Source organism: Nipponia nippon, unplaced genomic scaffold, assembly GCF_047370975.1.
Source record: "Nipponia nippon isolate SJK-2023a ecotype South Korea unplaced genomic scaffold, ASM4737097v1 scaffold_1, whole genome shotgun sequence".
Lineage (NCBI taxonomy): Eukaryota > Metazoa > Chordata > Aves > Pelecaniformes > Threskiornithidae > Nipponia > Nipponia nippon.
Window position 1 is genome coordinate 93,620,784 of NW_028262290.1, and position 19,455 is coordinate 93,640,238.

The 19,455-nt window shown below is 40.3% G+C and overlaps 1 protein-coding gene across 3 annotated transcripts in view; it reads left to right on the forward strand.

Moving 5' to 3' along the window:
- CDYL (chromodomain Y like) overlaps window positions 1-19,455 on the forward strand; it is a 107,131-nt gene that overhangs the window by 68,222 nt on the left and 19,454 nt on the right. Inside the window, exon 3 of one of the 3 annotated variants that reach the window (XM_087762664.1) lies at window positions 15,048-15,092. The exons of 1 other annotated variant lie outside the window; for it this stretch is intronic. In XM_087762664.1, the coding sequence (XP_087618790.1) occupies window positions 15,048-15,092 (45 nt within the window). Of the gene's footprint in view, window positions 1-10,001; window positions 10,022-15,047; window positions 15,093-19,455 lie in introns of those variants that run through there. One more of the 3 variants, XM_087762674.1, reaches the window with a different exon arrangement.

Sequence of the window (19,455 nt, forward strand, 5' to 3'; positions counted from 1 at the left end):
GTTAAGCCAATTCCACTCAGCAGTGATTCTTCCAGTGATTCATATTTGACTTGCTCATGCTGTAGAACAGCTGTCAGATCTCTGTACTTACTTCTTCTTCCAGACTAAAAAGACCGTATTCCTTTCATCTTTCCTCATATGTCTTGTGTTTAAATCACTTGTCATTGTTGATCAGCTGTGGACAGTCTCTTTAGGTATGGTGCCCCAAAGGGCATCATTTCAGCAGATACTTCACAAGTGCTTAGTGGAATGTATCATCTCCTTGCACACAAAAAGTTGCTTTACCAATGTGCCTCAGAACTGGGCTTTGCCCTTCTTTCTTACATCACATTGTTAACTGGTGTATACTTTGTGATTATCACCGAATAAACTTTTCTGTGTTCTGCTTCATAGTCTGTTATTCTGCGTTTTTAGTGCATGTTTTATTTTTCTTGCATACAAGTAAAAATTCATTTTTCAAGCTGTCTTCCAAATTCAGCAATATAATTTAGAAATGTGAAAAGCTTTCCCTTTCTGAAAGCTTGCAGTCCTTTCAGTTTGATGTGTAATCTGTTCATTTCATAAGTATAGTTTCTCTTCCATTATCAAAGTTGAATAAAAAATACTGACTAGAATTGAGCCCAAGGCAGACCTTTGTCCTTGAAAAGTATTTTTAGTTTGATAGTGTATGAATAATAATGTTTCTGCATATCTTTGTTTTCAACTATTCGTATACCTTGCTTCCCTCACCTCTCAACGGTTATTACCCTTAGACAATAATTTCTTATCTTGTTATGCCACCAGTGCCAAAAGCATCTACTCCATCTTTTTCTTTCTCCCCCCCCTTATCAGTAGGTCATTTATTTGATTTCAAGCAACCCGTAGAGGTTTGTTGCAGGTGTAGGGGGTGGTTGTGGTGGTGGTGGTGGGTTTGTGTTTTTTGGGAGTTGGGTGGGTGTTCAAAACGGGGTTGTCAAGAGCAGGAGCGAAAATTTTATTAAAAAAATAACAGCAGTGGTCCAAGTGTATTTACAGGTGGAAGTGTAATACTTAAGTGGGTTGGGGTTTTTTTTGCATCAGCTCCCCCATCTGTTCCTATAACCGCTGTCCCAGTAACCCTCCTGATCTGTCACAGGATACCTTTTTCTGCTTGTCTAGTCCAGCAGCTGTGGTTACCTTCCGAGATTTCCCAACCTTGTTTTGCTGTTTCTCAGACTTAGGGGTGATGTTAGCACCTGTAACACTTTCTAGATTCTGCAGACCTCATTTTACCCTGGTGAAGCTAAAAAGGTGCTAAAGACAAGTCACACGGTTCACAGCGAAGCTTAATACCCTATTTGCATCTACTGCACCCATATATATTCCACTATGGGACGAAAATGTATTTCCTCCTCCTTCTTTTTTTTTTATTTCTTTTCTTTCTTACCCTATTTGCATCTACTGCACCCATATATATTCCACTATGGGATGAAAATGTATTTCCTCCTCCTTTTTTTTTTTTTTTTTTTTTTTTTCTTTCTTTCTTTCCCCTCAATGAGATTGCTAGACTGTGGTTTTGGTTTTTCTGACTGGCACCAGAAAGGCCCAGGATTTCACTGCCTCAGTGCAGGCTGGGCTGCCCTCACTGTCCCACCTTCCTCTTCCCTAGCCTGCGGGCTGTTAAGTTGTGGCCCTGTCTCCCAGAGATCTTTGCATGCCCTCCCGGTGAGCTGTGTGGGATGTCAGCCTCTGAACTGCCCGGGGTAAGGTTTGTTCATCCCTCTTATCAAATGTGACCTGGGGCTGCTTTAATTTATGACTGCCTCGCATTTTCATCAGGTTTTGTAAATCAAAGTGTGTGCTCTTCCTGAATCAGCTACAAATTTGAAATGTTTTGCCTATCAGATTTTAAAGATCACTCTGGAGATTAGCAGTCCAAGATCTGTAGATGTTGTCTTTACAATGTATTGCTTGCTCAGTCTGGTCAGGTGATGTTGTTTGCATATATTTGCAACACACAGCAAATTCACGTCTGTCTTCCTTTTTAATTTTTTTTTCTCCATACATACTTTTATTTTAATTTTTTTTGGAGTGTTGGACTTTATTGGTCTGATTTCCTTTTGGTAGCATTAACTACATGTTTTTGACCAAGGAACTCTGTAATTATAGTCATTTTAAGTATTGATTTTGGAGAAGGAGTGATTTGCAGTGCATCTCTGTTCCATGGGAATCCTTCCCAGTGTTTGTAGCGCACCAGCTCTTTTATTGCACGGTGACTTGCAGTTTCAGTAGTTGACACTGCTGGATCACTTGCACTTTCTGTTACATTTTTAGCTCTAGACCTTCCAAAAAGTTATGCACTAGTTGTTTGAATAATTTGGGTTAATGCTTGTTCCTGCTCATACCACAGTCACAATGCTTTATTTTCCCACATATTTCCCACTCTTTGCACTGTGGAATTTTTTTGTGCTCAAACAAAATACCTGGTTAGGATTAAAAAAAAAAAAAAGTATAATGGATGAAGTCACTAATTATAAATTGGCAGAGCTTCAGTTAAGTGAGTTTCTGCTAAGAACTTTTCCCATCCGGGCTCTGGCTTCCTGTTGCGAACTTAAAGAAACGGCTTGAGTGTCCTAAAAACCTGCGTGGCTTTTTGTCCCACATGCTTTTCACATAAAGACTGTTTTTGTACACCTATGTAATGCCATAAGCAATGAAACATTACCTTGAGACTTTCTTGAAAACCTTTGACATTTACTGGTTTTAAACATATTCTAGAAAGTTGTCAAATCTAGCCGGTGTTGGGTTTTTCTTGTTTGTAAGGTAAATATGACCTCAAGCTTTTTAAGAACCAGCTTCACAAGGTCACCACTCAGAAGGATTACAATATTTTACAGTTAAATATAATGACAAATTATCTGTGTTTAAAAATAACTAGCAGGTTTCGTCCTGTACTTTTTATTTTCTTTTCATCAAGATACCAGTAAAGACCACCTGATTTCAAATGTCTGTGCAGAAGTTTGACAAATAAAAATGCACATCTCCAAATTTAAATACAGTCTGCAGTTCATGAGTTATCACAGTATGTTTACTAGGATCTTTATAGTTCTGTAAGGGGTAACATTTTGCCAGAAGAAAGAGGCAATATACCTTCAAGAGCAATATACCTTTCTAAGAGATAGTAGTTTCTGTAGTCTGGAAAGTTCGGAGTGTAGAGTGATGCTTTTGACACCGGCTGGTGACAGGAAAGGTATCCTGGCTCACTGTGCAAATGAGAAACTTGTCTTAGGTCATAGGTTGACCAGAAGTACTTAATTTAGGGCCTTTTGTGGTTGCACACAATTGCAGCTCTGCTTTTGCTTTTGTCAGCGGCAAATTGTAACTACTGCTATGTGAAGGCTGTAGTGGGATAGCTTCCTTCTAGTGCACCTGTGAGGGAAGTGGCATAATATAATTCTTAAATGTGGATTTTCTAAGGAGAAGTCTTAGTATATTTATTTGATAGTGTAATTTGTGGCGATGTGTACACATAGTGCTAGAAGTGTAGTTCAGATGATCTGGAGAACGAACTTAAGTGTGTCCAACATGAGGTATGTCTAATATTACCTGCCCCATAAAACTCCCAACACTGATGCCCCATTCTGTAATCACCCCTGTGCTTCAGAGACTCCTGCCTTGTAAATTCACAGATCGGCATTGCTAAAGGCTTAACACATATCCAAACTCGCTTAGAACTTTTGTGGTCTATAGGTAATAAATAATAACTGGAGGTGTGTTTGTTACTATATCTGAGTTAGATGCAATCCTCTTTAAGCCACATTCTTTGTTTTTTATTGTCAGTGTAACAGGCTTTTGCCCACAAAATGTACTGGTCAGACTCTAGGATCAAGTTTTTTCTTTTTTTGTGCCTAAGTTAGGGAGAATTCAAATTTCATTGTCTGAGCCTGCTGCTCTGAATTAATAACATGATTACATCTAAGAGGTAATAATCTCCATATCTCTACCTTAAATGTAAGACTCTACAGAATTTGATAAATTTGTTATTTATTTTTTTTTCCGCATGTTATTAAAGGTCAGAATAATAAGATCCCCTGAGACTGCGTCTGTAAGTACATGGAAAATCTCTGCTTCTCAAGACACTCTGCTGTCTGGTCAGCCCAGAGACCTAAGCTCAGTGTGAAGTCATTAAGACAGCTCTTTAGGCTGGTAGGAAATGCTGCAAAAGTATCAGGTTGATCTAAATCCTCTAAATTTTATGAAGACAGTTATATTCAGTGAAGAGTAATTTCATTCGTGGACATTAAGGGTTCTTGCTGTCTCTTCCATTTCTTTTAATCTTCTCATGGTTTTGTCATGTGATTCTTGCAAAATTCAGTCTGGTGGGAGAAAGGCTCAGTAGCAAATCATTGAATGATTTGTGGCCTACAAAATGTAGTGTTTTAAAAAGGGATTCTGACCACTATTTTTTGAGAGCATCTCATCAATGCTTTCCCATGACACATCTGAAATGACTTTTCTGGACCTAGTTTCAGTACATCATATAAATAAGATAGATGGTTCCAGCTGGGAGGTAGAGCTATCTTGTTTGCATAACAGAATATAAAGTTAGTAATTTTACAAGCTTCTTCCAGTAACCTGCAATAATGGGTAATTAATTGTAGCATTCCCGAGACTAAGATTTTTGGCTTAAAATAAGCAAATGCCAAGGATATAGTGCTATTTTAGTATCACATGACTCATGTTATGGGGACATATGGATATGTTCTTTCTTACAGACTTCTTTGCTCATTTCCAGTATGAGCATTCATTAAATTCACTGGCAGGTGTTTGATTTTCTCATAATTAAAGTAAAGTTGGCGTAATTCTGGTTGTTAATTGCTTTAAAATTGTTCAGATAGTTTACCGTACTCTGATCTTTCCATATAGGAGCTAGCATATCTTCAAAGCTCTATTTTGTGTTTTTAATAAAAAGTTGCATTTCACTTGTCACGGCATACTGATGTGTTTTAGGGGCTTTTTGGAATTTTTTTTCTTTAAAGTCAGTTTATTCTTTTACAGTAGAGGCAAATACTATGATATTGTCCTATGTTATTGCTACTCAAACAAAAAAGCCCTTGCCTGGTACCTCAACACTAAGTTCAGATTTATACTTTTTATTTCTCTGTATGTTATCTTCACTCATTCTGTCCTCTTGTTTTAGCTTTTCAGTACTATCCCCGTAGTAAGGTTTTGGTTTTTGATACTAACAGGTTTCTTAGCTTTTCAGTTGGTTGGTTGTCTGGTTTTGGCCCTCACTCTGTGTAGCTGTGTGTGTTACACAGTTTTTCAGTTGCTGTGAAGTGAAAAGGCATAGGGACCAGTAGCAGGATAGAAATGAAACCTGCAGAAAACCTGTTACTCTTTAATTTCTAGCTTACTTGAAAGGATTTAAACCATAAAAATCTGTAAGATAGAATCATAGAATGCTTTGGGATGGAAGGGACCTTTAAAGGCCAACTAGTCCATCCCCCCTGCAATGGGCAGGGACATCTTCAACTAGATCAGGTTGCTCAGAGCCCCATCCAGCCTGGCCTTGAATGTGTCCAAGGAGGGAGCATCTACCACTTCTCTGGGCAACCTGTTCCAGAGTTTCGCCACCCTCATTGTGAAAATTTTTTTTCTTGTGTTTAGTCTAAATCTACCCTCCTTTAGTTTAAAACCATTACCCCCTGTGTTGTCGCAGCAGACCTTGCTCAAAAGACTATCCCCATCTTTCTTGTAGGCCCCCTTTAAGTATCGAAAGGCTGCAATAAGGCCTCCCCGCAGCCGTCTCTTCTCCAGGCTGAACAACCCCAGTTCTTTCAGCCTTTCCTCACAGGAGAGGTGCTGCATCCCCCTGATCGTTTTTGTGGCCCTCCTCTGGACCCGCTCCAACAGGTCCATGTCCTTCCTATGCTGAGGACTCCAGAGCTGGACACAGTGCTCCAGGTGGGGTCTCAAAGATGACAAGGAACATTAAATAAGAGCACCACAGGCTCCACTGAGTAAATATTTCAGTAAAACATCTCCTACTTTGCAAGCTTATTCCCCCTAAATCTACCCAAGTTTACTGAGCAGAAGATCCTTGGGCTTCATCTGATGATTGTTGCTCCACAGACTGCTTTTTTTGCCAGTTGATTTTAGCTTGAAGTCCTACAGAAGGGTGTTCTTTACTTTGCTTGTTTGGTCTTGGTTCCATCTTTAAAATATTTAGATTTCTCTAGGATGTCAGTATTTGTGGTTGGTTCAGGGACTATGTTTGGTTTTTTCCTCTTACAACTATTGTTAGACATTTTAAATTGTGAAACAGATTAACAGCTAAAAGACAAATATTTTAAAGTTTAGAGGGTATTTATTTTCTTTGTCTGTGTATCTTTCTCTCAAAACATTGTACATTGTTATAAACCAAAGGAATTCCATAGAGAAACACTCTGTTTGACCAAATGTGTTTGCCTGAAATACCCGTGATTCTGTTACATTAATTTTATTGCAGTTGTTACAAGCACAACAGAAGTAATATTCCATCTACGCTCCACTGCTGTAGTGGTTAGGACTGCCAGAACGTTGATGCTTCCATAAGGTTGATATTCTTACTCTCTCACCTCATAAGGTTAGCGCCTGGCTAGTGCGTTCCAGGTTGCATTGGCCTTTTTTGCTCTAAATCTCATGTTGGTGTTTATGGGCTACTCTTAAGTGTTGGGGTTTTTTTATGATTTTATTTATTTATGAAACTTCAGCGCTTGGAACTTGCAATAGGGGTGTGAATACTTGCTTTGAATGACTGATTTTCACAATATATCAAGTTTGGGATAAATGCATATACGCAGAGAAATGTCTATGTGCTTGTGATTGTTTATGTCTGGTTTTATTTCACTTTTGCTACTTTATAGTAATACTTAAGAGTATGTACTTTGTCATATTTTATAAAAGAAAATAGGTCTTAATGTGGTCACATTGTTAAATTAACCAAGAAATGAGTCTTTGCCAAGAGATAACAAAAGCAATTTTTGAAGTATAGGTTATAGATGTAAATTGGATAAGCCAATGTTAAATTATTTTAATGATGTTTAATGCTAAAATCCACATAGTAAAAGAATCAATTACACTGGCAAAAAAATTACAAAAACTGAATTAAACAATAATTGATTCTCTTGAATCATAAATGCAGCTTTGCTAAGCAGATGAGAAGGAACAATTTTCAGTGCAAATTAACCTCTACTACTATGATAAAGGCACCTCCTTTCCTGGACGCAATTTTAAAATTAAAAGAAGAGTTTACACAGAATTTTTACTGTGTGTATGTTCACCCAGGCTAACTTTCAGTGGACAGCAATATCTAATGGGTAGATTTCCGTTGAAAATGTAACAGGGAGTCATTGTTATGTGTCACATTTGTGGGGGCTGGATTTGGTTTTAGCCATCTTACTTGCAGTATTTAAACTTTGGGACAGTGATGAAACTTTATTGGCTTGAGATTTTAGCCTTTTGGGAAGAGGAGAGGCAAAAACCTCAGGCTCTTCACCTATCATCCAAACTTAAACACATTACCAGAAGAATAAAGGAAAGGAAAGGGAAAAGGAAAGGAAAGGAAAAAGTCAATAGCAGAAAGTTCTGTGGTGAATATTGGGCTTGCATCAGAGGGAATCATATGGAAGAAATGTATGGGATGTCAGGAATTCCCATGTCCTGCGAATGTCATACATAGCTCAGCAGTTTGCTTTCTGAATATCTCAACTGTCAAAGAAGGCGAGGGATCATCTGCTCCTCACGCAGCCTTTCTGCAAGGATTTGCAGTTTAACACAGCTTTGGCCTTTCTGTCAGAGATGTGCTTTTGCTATCATGTTAAAATCCGTTCAGTCTTGGCCACGTTTTAAGTCTTTCTAAAAATGATTGACTGTGTACACACTCAGCAAAACCCCCTTCGTTTTTTATCCATTACATGGGCTGAAGATCGCCTACACTGAACATAGTCTGACTTGGAAATGAACGTAACAGCGCCTGCAAATGTTTCCTACCAACATCATGCTAACAGCAGAGGAAGCAGTCTCCTTTTTAGTGAATGGATCCCCTCAGTACAGAAATACTGCAACCGCTAGCTAGGCTTCTTTAAAAAGACTTTTAAAATTTTTTTTTGAGGGGAGTGAGTGGTGTAACTGGCTCCTTTTGTGGCAGGAAGGCTGTGCCGGCTGGAGTGGGGACAGCTGAGGCTCTCTCTGAGCAGGCCAGGTGGGGAAGGGGTTGCTCACCAAATTGCAACCAGCTGTGGCTGCCTCTGCTGGCACGCAGCAGAAGACTCTTTCTGCTTCAACTCCTTTTCCCCCCTGCCCCCTTCCTTCTTGATAAATTTCATCAACCTTTTCTATCTTTCTATAACATGACGTCGTGCTTCGCTGTAGAAGAGTGACTCCGTGCCCTTGCCGCATCCTTTCCGTGTCTGCCCGGCGGGGAGCCCACCACCTCCGGCCTGCCAGCCTGGGACAGCAGCTGCAAGCTGGTGGAGGGCCAAAAGCACCGCCAGGGTGGAAGACCCTCCTGTGGCTCTTGTTCAGCTTCTGAACACTCTTTTGGCTCACGGTGATGTTTCCCTGACAAAGTATTGCTTGATTTAGGGGGAAAAAAAATATGCTTTGGATGATCAGGTAACTTCAGCATTGAGAAGTAATATAGTAACAGTGGGCAACGCTGGACAAAATAGGCAGTTGCAAAACCACTGTAAGTCCAAGAAAGGGAAAAAATTACCCTCAAAAAGTAACTGTTGTCATCCCCCCTGCAATAAATGCAGTAAGCCAGGGAAACATGGCGCTGTTGAACCTTTTATGTCCACTCTTGCTATTGTTTTATCAGATATTCCTGGCTCCCCCTCATCAGGGGGAAGGCGATTTTACTATGGCCTGCACTTAAATGCCAACAATATCAGATGAATTAGACTTCCTTTACTTCTCTTGCTGCAACCCTGCCAAATTCTAGCTTAACACCAAGCATTGCAGAAGGTCATCTTAGAGAATGACTCCTAGAGTTGGCCATACACTCCCTTAGGCAGTCCAAAAGGTATTGCACAAAGTTTATCCAATAATAGCACCCATATTTAATTTAGACAGTAGTTTGGTTGTGCTGAAACCAAGGAGATTAGCAGTTTCCCCTGATGAATGGCTGTTCGTATTCCTTACCCTTGGAGAAAGGGGAATTGTCAGTTTTAATCTGATCATTTAGAAGTTTCCTCTTACCACAGGCTATTTTTCTCATCATTATTTTGAAACTATTAGAAGGTTATCATTTCTTGTACCCACTCATAGAGTCCAGTCTCCTGATTTGGGAGTGTTTTACAAATAATGCATAAAACAGAAGTGATTTTCACATCAGTGAGGTCATGGCAGAAATGATTGGTTTGGAATGCAGACTGCTCTCTATAGTAACATTCTTACAAAGACCTTACATAGCATGAGACCCTAAATTTTTTGGCAGAGGTACAGATACGTATTGGAGCCGTGGTTGTGGCTTTCCAGACGAACATTCAGGCATGTCCACAGAAGAGGGTTTTTCCCCCCAGGGGTTGTTCAAGTACACAGGCAGAGAGCTCCCCATCAAGACTGAAAGCAGCAGTTAGCTAAGAATCCGACTGGCATTGTCCACAGTTTGCTGATCTGCACCTGATACCGTCGGTCCAGGTACCTTTTCTTTGTATTCCAGCTTGTTGAAAAGCAACTGCCTTTAGGTCAGGACAAAAAGGCATAAATGCCTGTGTCATCACATATGCATCACAGAATACTAGGAAATAGGGCTGGAAGAGACCTTTGTCCTCTAATCCATCCTCTTCCCCCCAGACTGCTCTGCAGATGCTGCTGTTGATTCAGTCAAATGGTTTTCAGGTGCAGGGGAATCCGTGGGGGTCACTGGGAAATACCTGTAGCTCTGTCGTTAAAGAATGTGCTAGCTAATAAAAAGGCTAGTAGCTGTTATGTCACCGTGCAGAGATAAAAGCAAGGAACTGCAAAATGAAGGTAGGCTCTCTCTGAGGGTCATTTGGTGGAGCAGAAGGTGTTTTAGGTAGTGCGATAAAGTCAGAATGCCGTCTGCTTTTGTAGATGCCCTTGGGACATCGGGAATATTGATAATTCTAGTTAGTCAAGGATGCAGGGAAGAGAGTTTTAATGAGGAAGTTTTCAGTGAAAATAATTCACGTGTCTCTGGAGATGCTTGGTTTTCTGTCGAGCTACGTTTGCCTATAAGGACTACAAAATGGGGGAATCTCATTTTGCTTTCAGAGTCTGGGTTGAATTTACTTGTTGAAGTATTTAGTTGCATCAGAACATTTAAGGACAGCTCTCGGGTATATGATAAGGTGGAATTGCAACACAGGACAGTGTATGTACGTTAAATGGACCATGCTTCACTTCTTTGCTTACGGGTCCTGGTTATTTGTCTGGTTGTGTAGTATGACTGTACCGGCCCATCAGCACTAGCTCACCAGTGAGTCTGGGTGGGACAAATGCTTTGAGTTTTGTAGAGCAATCCTGACTGGGAGAGGGGTTGTTCTCCAGTGCTTTTGGAAGGAAAATAATTGTGAGAAGTTGTTGTTTCCAGTTCCTTTGTGATCACTGACACGAATAGTTTTTTAAGCTACCGAAGTGGAGTGAAATCCCTGACAGACCCTTTCAAAGACTGGTCTTGAAACAGCACAGGCCTGAATTCAAGCCATTGGTTTCCCTTTACCACATAAGGGAAACATCTTTGCAATCTTAGAATTTAAGATTAAATCATTTCTGGCTTTCAGCTAAACGCATGTGGGACTAAAGTTATGATTAATTTTAAATTGACCTGTAAGATACAGCGTTGGGTTTGTTCTGCTTCAATTTTAACCTTCCTCAAGGAGAATCTAGTGAGTTAAACACTGTATTAGTGTTTGCAAACTTTATGTTGTTTCTTATTTATCTTTGCTACAAGTAACATGAATAATATGTTTTCAGGTTCATATGGCAAAATAATTAAAACTACTGTATTAGCTCTAGTAATAAATGCTATAATTGTATTACTCCTGAATGGATATGGGCAACATTTTTTAACAACAGAAACTGTAACAAAAGCAGAGCTTAGAACAGGGAAGAGCAAAATCCTATTTACAAATGAGTCCAATTTATTAAATACATATCTGACTTTGTTTTGAAGCTCATTTTTATTTTGGTTCAGGAGTTTGAAAGATGTTACATAAAAGGAGTAAATCTGAAAACAAAAGAACCACCTGTTCAAGACTTTTGTTATGTCTCCAGTTCACCCCCTGAGCCAAAATCCATTATTTGCCCAGTTCTGCTCTTGATTGCTTCCTACTTCGAGGTCATCATCATATTCATTTTTCATGTGTTACAGGGAATGTATATAAACTAGATGAAAAGGAAGGGGAAATTCTGAACTTTAAACCTTAATGTTTTAAACCTTAACCAGCCTAAAAGAAAGGGAGAGCCTTTGCTTGCTGACTGCTCTACACAGAGTGACGCATGGCGAAGGACTTGTCTTCGGAAGGAGCAGTTGTGAGAGAAGCACCCAGAGTGGGACGATGTGAGGCGCTCTCTGAAAACGAAGCTGTTTCGTGGGCTGGTAACGATGGGCAACACGTCATGGCACGCAGAAGGAATGTGTTTTCACATGAAGTCTACTATTTACTGTAGCTATTAGTTTAGAAAAAACAACTTTCTCAACAGCTTTAGAGGCTGTATCAGTTGCACTGTTTTCTGTGTCCTTCAAAAGGCTGACAAAGTCAGCAACTAAACAATCCCAAATCGGCTTTTTGAGTACATATTGCGCTAATATAATTCTCAGAGATGTCAGGGCACTCTCTAACAATGTTTTCCAGGGGCTTACTGGAGCATTTGTTAGACTGATTTGCGGAGCCTTACCTTGAACGTTAGTCTCCTTTCCTATTCCATGCAGTTTGCTCTGGAATTTATTATAGTCAAAAGCCATGCCGCAGGGACAGTCCCAGACCTAGCAGGCAGGGAAGTCCCGGTTTGTGAAGAGGAGGTGATGAATAGTCGCGCTTCTCTGACTGTCCCTGTTGGCGCTTCATCCCGCTGTGGACTCTGGCAGCCTCAGCGGATGCGTGGCTTTACCTCCCACCTCCCGCTCTAGCTCATGTCTCGGCGGGACATCCTGTCCGCTTCTGATGCCATTTGCTTTTCTGTGACCGCTTTTCATGTTTCTTTGCTTCCTAGGTAAGCATTGATAAACTACAAATCGGTGGTAGCAGTGAAGCGTGCTGTATTTCCCTCACAGATACCTGCAACAATTTTTCTCATGATTTTTCTGTTTGGGCAAGTTTGAAGAGCTTACATCGCAGGCTGCTTTCTACAGTATAAATAAACATGAGAAGATAGAATCACAGCAGGTTGTTGTCTGTGGGGTTGTTTTTTTAAATGCTTTAGATTGTAGAGCATGAAAGAGTAAGTAGCACTACAATGATACCTGTTCTCTGATTATTTCAATTCTGCCAGTTTCCTGTGTGGGTAAACCAGCAGCACTGGAGTTTATTTTGCAATACTGGGACTCGATCTCATGTTTAAATGGTTTGCATGAGGAAATATTTACTCTTTTCTATAATTTTTATCTGCTAGTCAGTATCTTATTTAAACTTGAGAGAAATGTGTTGTTGTTCTCTTTAGACATGCTTTTCACGTTACTCTCAGTTGTCCTGTCCTCTCCTTCCACCGCCCCCTTCCCACGCATTCTTGCTCCCTGCTTGGTCAGCAGCAGCAGCACTCAGGAACTGATCAAGCTGAAAGCTAACCCAGTGCACAAATGTTTGGCTTGTTCCTGCTGTTAAATTAATTTTGTCAGTTTTTGTGGGTTTTTTGGCATGTCTTCATTTGTTTATGGCAGTTTATTACTCATTTCTTGCTATTTAGTCATAAGTTGATATTTCTGTCCAAATAATGAGCCCAGAGTAGGAAAACACTAATACTTTTTCCCGGATATTCTGCTGTAGTTAAACTATATTTAATCTTTTTCGTAAATTTGGTTTAGGATTCCAGTTGTCTTACTTAAGACTGGGAAAGGAAAGTCGAATAGAGTAAGAACACTGATGATGGTAAACAGTTTTAAACTGGAATTTGGTTTAACTTTGGAAGCTCTCGTGGAATTGTTCAGCAGATGTATCAGTGGAATGAGGAAGGTATTAAGGGACCCAGCTGCCCTGTTCCTGGGTTAGACAGGAATACCTGCGATGGATGACTTGTGTCTGGTCTGGCAGACTATACAGGGAAGAAACAGCAGTGAAGGGAAACAAATCTTAATTTTCATGTTATGTAAACTAGATTGGTACTTAAGTACCGATAAGTAATTCAGTATGTGCTACTTGCCCAGATCACAGAGGTACGATGAGGTTCATGGAAGGTTCTTGGCTGATTTTCCTGAACTTGCCAGCTAAATGGGGTGCCGGTCTGCTGGCAAGAGCAATCCAGCCCAAGGACAGACATGCAGCAGATTTCTTCCTCCTTGTAGCAGGGGTGAACTTGGTTAATGCACTTGTACTGTTGGTCTGATTTGAGCCAGCATATGATTGTGCTGCTTCTTGCTCGTAGTCTCTTACCTGGTTTGAAAGAAAGAAAGAAAAAAAAAAAAAATCTTTTTGGTTTTTTTAAAACAAAACACCGCTTTCATTCTTTTAGAAATTTCAGTAAGCATATAATTTGAAGAATTAATGAAAAAGTAAGGTGATCCCACTGCAGCACTTTTGTTAATTAGAATGATTCAAAAGAACACATTGAAGATAAATTCCTTTGAGATCTCCATAGTATTTTAACTGAGCTGTGGGGGGAAATATCTGATGGTGTGGTATCTTCTGTGACGCAGCTATATTGGAAAAGTCATCTACCATAGTAATTAAAAATGGGCAAGGTGTTTGGGTTTGTAAATCACCAATATGTTCATGTATATAATAATAACGGAATAGAAAATGATAAATGATATCTTTGTTTCAGTTAACTATTGACCTTATGGCAACATGTTAGTGATACGGCAACATATTCTGAGATCAAATGGAGATGCAGAGTTTATTATAACTCTGTATCAAACTCCCAATGACAGAGAATATTACCATTCTTATCATACAATAACCCTGAAATCTTTGTTGTTACTAACTTCCACTTTTTGGCATCAATAGAAACTTTCATGTTTTAGGATCTTATAAAGTAAAATTAATTTTAGATAGAAAATTTTTACTTTTTAATGTATTTCCAACTTTAGATCACAAAGAATAATTCTATGTATACAGCTTCAATGCTGAGCAAAATAGGGTTGTTCCTGTGTTGAGAGATTATTTTAAAATCCTGAAATTTACATTAGATGTAAGTATACATGATAGGGAGGCTTCTGATGCATGTTTTGTAATGGTATGAAACTGCAAAATATTGGTAAAATATATGGCACGTAATGAGTGAAGTCTTGTAAGAAGGTGAAATTTCTCTGCAGTAGCCAGTATGGCTCTCCTGAGTATTGCTTTGGGTCCCCAGTAGGTTTTAATTGGAAGGGCACTTTTGAAACATTACTTGATGAGAGTGGTCTTGTTTATAAGGAGAAATAAACTGCAGAGGTTTAAGCCTTCTTTTCTTTTTTTTTTTTTTTTAAAGTTTTTTCCCAACTCTTTCTGAAACTACCTTAATACAAGTTTTATTTCTCAAGGTACCTTGCAAATTTGCTAGTCTTTAAGACAGCAAGTCTCAGAGGTATTTCACTTACTGTGATACATTTCCTATATAGACTATCACATTTGTCTGTTTCTCTTTTTTTACTGTAAGTCAGCAATCTTGCCATGTTCAAGCCTTTTAGTCTGTAATTTGTTATATGTACAATCTATTCATGCTCATTATAAATCTCTTCTGGTTTCTTATGGCATGCTGGTTTCCCCACTAACATTTTAATTGACTTTGTAAGTTACATTACATTTCACTCTTTTGTGGTCCGATTCTCCTCTCTCTCTTATTTTTTTAATCACTTGAAAAATAATTTGTGTTTAGCATCTGTAACTATGAGAACTTTAGAGTTTTACTTTGCATTTCTAATACCCGTTCTTTATCTGTTTTAGCATCTCCCTGTATTCTTCCCAGTGTTCTTTACTTCCTATTTTCTTGTAAGTATAGCATATTCTATTTTTCCCCTCAGTTCCTATTGACCTGTTTAACCGTGTGGAGTTAATTGAAGCTACATCTCACTCCTGAAGAAAATAATTCAATTACTGTATAAGTTTAGTTCCATTTATACACCCTCTCCTTATGACTGGGGTGTCTTGCTATTTGTCTAAAAAGTATTTAATGCAATATCTTTTTACTTAACACATTTATCTAAAATTGCACAGCATTCATCTTGGCAGAAATTAAATTTCAATTCCATTTGCTGATACTGTCCTGTTTCTATTTTCTTTATTCTGTTTGTTTAGTGGTCGGAATCTGACTTGAACAGGTGGGTCCCTGGCAGGCTTCAGGAAACAACCAGTCGTGTAATTCATCTATCATTTTGTCTCATCTATGACATGTTTTAAATGGTCTCCAAATTAAAATTGAGCTCGCAATTGTGACTAGTTGTGTACTAGTCCCATTATTTGTGTGTACACAATCTGTGCTTTACTTAATAGTAATTCTTCTGTCTTCTATGTAGTGACTTCCTCTATATTTTGGCTTCTCTGTGTATTCTTAATGGATTGTTTCCTAAGGCAAGATTCAGTATTTTAGGAGTCTCTGTATGTAAAGATGTTCAGAGCCTGTCACACATGAACCACCTCTTAGTAAATGTAAGCCTGGGCACAGCTTTATGAACTTCCCACTGAACATCTGAGGCTTTAGCGCTGGACTTGGAATTGCACCAACTGGAATTACAAGAATTCCCAAGCCCAAAATTCAAATGGAGATTCCCCACCCCACCCCGCCCCGCTTTCTCAAATTACCAGGTTGTCAACCCACATCCTTCCATGCACTTGCAGTGATAATATTTTTTAAAATCTACAAATTGACTCTTGAACTATGATCACACCACTATGACTCCTGTGAAAAGATGTGCTCCTACCTCCATCTCCAAATAGTCAAATAAACCTTACTTTCCTATTGCCAGCTACAGAAGCTACAAAATTCTCTCTGAGGCCACTGCACACTTTGATTTAAAGCGTCAAATATGATATACTTTGTTTGTGGTTTCTGTGTAGCACCGGGCATTACGGTACCTAACTAAGCCTCCCTGGGTTTTGGTGAAGTTGATAGTAGTTGCTAAGTCCTAGTCTCTTGAGTTAGATCTTCACTGGTTTGGTTTTTTTTAAACTTGTTCTGAAGTTTGCCTTAAACCACATTGGATTTTCTGTTGGTTGGGTGTTTTTTCTCTCCGTCACATCTGTAACATCTTGATTTCTTGAATTCTTTTTTTTTCTTCAAAATTTCAGCCTCCTAATATTAGTCTTCGTAATCTCTTAGAGGCTGTGGTTTCATATTAATATACTGGTGCTGGTGAAACAATATGTCACACTTAAATATCATAGTGCTCATTCTGTTGCTTCCTTAGCGGTCTCTTCTGACTAGCAATGGTATCAGTATTGCTGCTTGTACTTTAATCTAGATACATATAATTTCTGGAAAGAAAAAAAAAAATTCAGTACTCTATAAAAGCAGATTTTTACACGGGAAAGCAGCTTTTGGGGATTGGGGCCACCTGTAACTGTAATAATCCTAGTTTCTATACTGACTTGCTCTGTAGCCTGAGGGAAGCCACTTCAGCAGCTCTGCACCATTTTCTATGTATAGCAGCATGTATTAACTACTTAATTAGCGCTTGATGGAGTTACCAGTTTAGGTTTTTTGTCTGTGAGATTTTCCCTTTGATAGACTGTTCTACTTCATTGACTGTTGTCATATTTATGGAAGCCTAAGGTCTTAAAGAGAAGCTGATTGCTTTCCTCAGCAACATGAAGAGCATGCACGCAAACGCTCCCCATGCACGTGCGATCCATCCTGCTGTGTAAGGGCAGCTTACTGCCTGCAGTTCCTCTCAGCTGCGGGCCGAGATTGGAGCATTGCCTTCTCTGTTCACTGCTTTCGGCTGTGGTTATTTTCCTGTGATTTACCCTGGGCATGTTTGTTTACCACTATATTCTTGATTTCAGAATTTGATGAAATCATGTTCTTATGATGGGTGCTTTCCCAAGACTCATGGCCATGTTGAAGATCTTTGCTATCTCTGCAAATCCCACAATGTGAGCCATGCCATTTGTACTGGGGTCAAACTATGGGGCAAAATGATGTGAAGACAAAAGCCTCCTGTGTTTTCTAGTAGTTGCCTGCAGTGATACAAGACAAAGTCTAATTGAGGGAGGATATCATATAAGTTTTCCTCATGCAAAGCATCTGATCCCAGTCTTTTACTCTCAGTAGTCTCCTGCCGTTGACTTTAGGACTTTCTCTGGGGTTTTTGTGTTGGTTTATTTTTTTAGTTTTGTTGTTGTGGTTTTTTTTTTTTTTAATTATTAAATATAGGAAGAATAAACTCGTGGATATTCTCCATGAGTTCTCCAGTTCAGGCATGTCCTCACAGACCTGCTGATCCTAGCTAGTGTTGCCAAAAAAAACAGGAGAGATCAGATGCAGCTTGAGAGCACAGGTTTGATTTACTTACTCCTTCCATCATGCCGCATTTCAGCCATTTCCAGTAGATCATATTTGGGATTTATTCCTTGCCAACAATATAAAAGGACAAATTTGGCAAGGTGATAGACTGTTCTGAATCACTTTTTCAGTTCAGAGCATCTAACTACCCAGCACCTGTTGCATGGGATACCCAATGATACCTTTCATCATCCTGCTTTTAATGTGAGTTATTTTCCCAGAATATTGGGAAAACTGGGGGAGAGAATGCCTTTAGAACAATTTGTGAATGCCTCTTTAGATGTGGTGTAAATAGCAGTTCTGTGCTTTGCCTAAAAGCAGAGTCTTTAAGAAATCTTCTTGGCTCCAATCCTTGACTCTCCAGTGGAGACTACTTTCCATTGAGCACCTCTGAATCAAAAGTAAGAACCTGCTTGGCACATGCATTTCCGTATGTGCCGTTCATCTCCAAGAGGCACCCAAAAGCCTCAAGTAAAGACTTGGGGCTGGTCCTGTTCAATATCTTCATTTGATCTGGATGAGGGGATTGAGTGCACCCTAAGTAAGTTTGCAGATGACACCAAGTTGGGTGGAAGTGTCGATCTGCTGGAGGGGAGGAAGGCCCTACAGAGGGACCTGGACAGGCTGCATCGATGGGCTGAGGCCAACAAGGTTCAACAAGGCTCGGTGCCGGGTCCTGCACTTGGGTCACAACAACCCCATGCCACGCTACAGGCTGGGGGAAGAGTGGCTGGAGAGCTGCCTGGCAGAAAAGGACCTGGGGGTGTTGGTTGACAGCCGCCTGAACATGAGCCAGCAGTGTGCTCAGGTGGCCAAGAGGCCCAATGGGATCCTGGCCTGTATCAGGAATAGTGTGGCCAGCAGGACCAGGGAGGTGATAGTGCCCCTGTACTCGGCACTGGTGAGGCCGCACCTCAAGTGCTGTGTTCAGTTTTGGGCCCCTCACTACAAGAAGGACATGGAGGTGCTGGAGCGTGTCCAGAGAAGGGCAACGAAGCTGGTGAAGGGTCTGGAGCACAAGTCTTATGGGGAGCGGCTGAGGGAAGTGGGGTGGTTTAGCCTGGAGAAGAGGAGGCTGAGGGGGAACCTTATTGCTCTGTACAGCTACCTGAAAGGAGGCTGTAGCGAGGTGGGGGTTGGTCTCTTCTCCCAGGTAGCAAGCGATAGGATGAGAGGAAATGGCCTCAAGCTGTGCCAGGGGAAGTTTAGGTTGGATATTAGGAAAAACTTCTTCACCGAAAGGGTAGTCAGGCACTGGAACAGGCTGCCCAGGGAAGTGGTTGAGTCCCCATCCCTGGAGGTATTTAAAACACGGGTAGACGTGGTGCTTGAGGACATGGTTTAGTGGTGGACTTGGCAGTGTTAGGTTAACGGTTGGACTCGCTGATCTTAAGGGTCTTTTCCAACCTTAACGATTCTCTGATTCAAAAGACTCCTCCTTTGTGCTTCCCCTTCCCACCCCAGTCAGTGATTTCTGTCAAAGCCAGGAATTTCTGATAAGGGGGTGCTGCTGCGGAACAGATTGCCCATGTTAGCAGCAGTCAGCAGCGTTATGTATTGTAGGCTACCCAAGTATAGGGCATAACTGGCTGTGTTAAGGCACACAGCTGCATGCGCTTGCGTACTGGAGGATGGCCTCTGTACTTGCAAGCTTCATGTAATCTGTTCGTTGGCCACCTCTTAATGAACCTGTTGCTGAGTGTCCCACAGGAGTTCAAGACGTCTTCTATTAATGGCAGATGTCAGGGAGTGTCTGGAAAGGCACATGTAGCTCCTTGAGGTACATGTGTAAAAACAGAGATGCTTCTTCAAAGCAGGGATGCTCACTCCAGATACTCTCCTGTAGAGCTC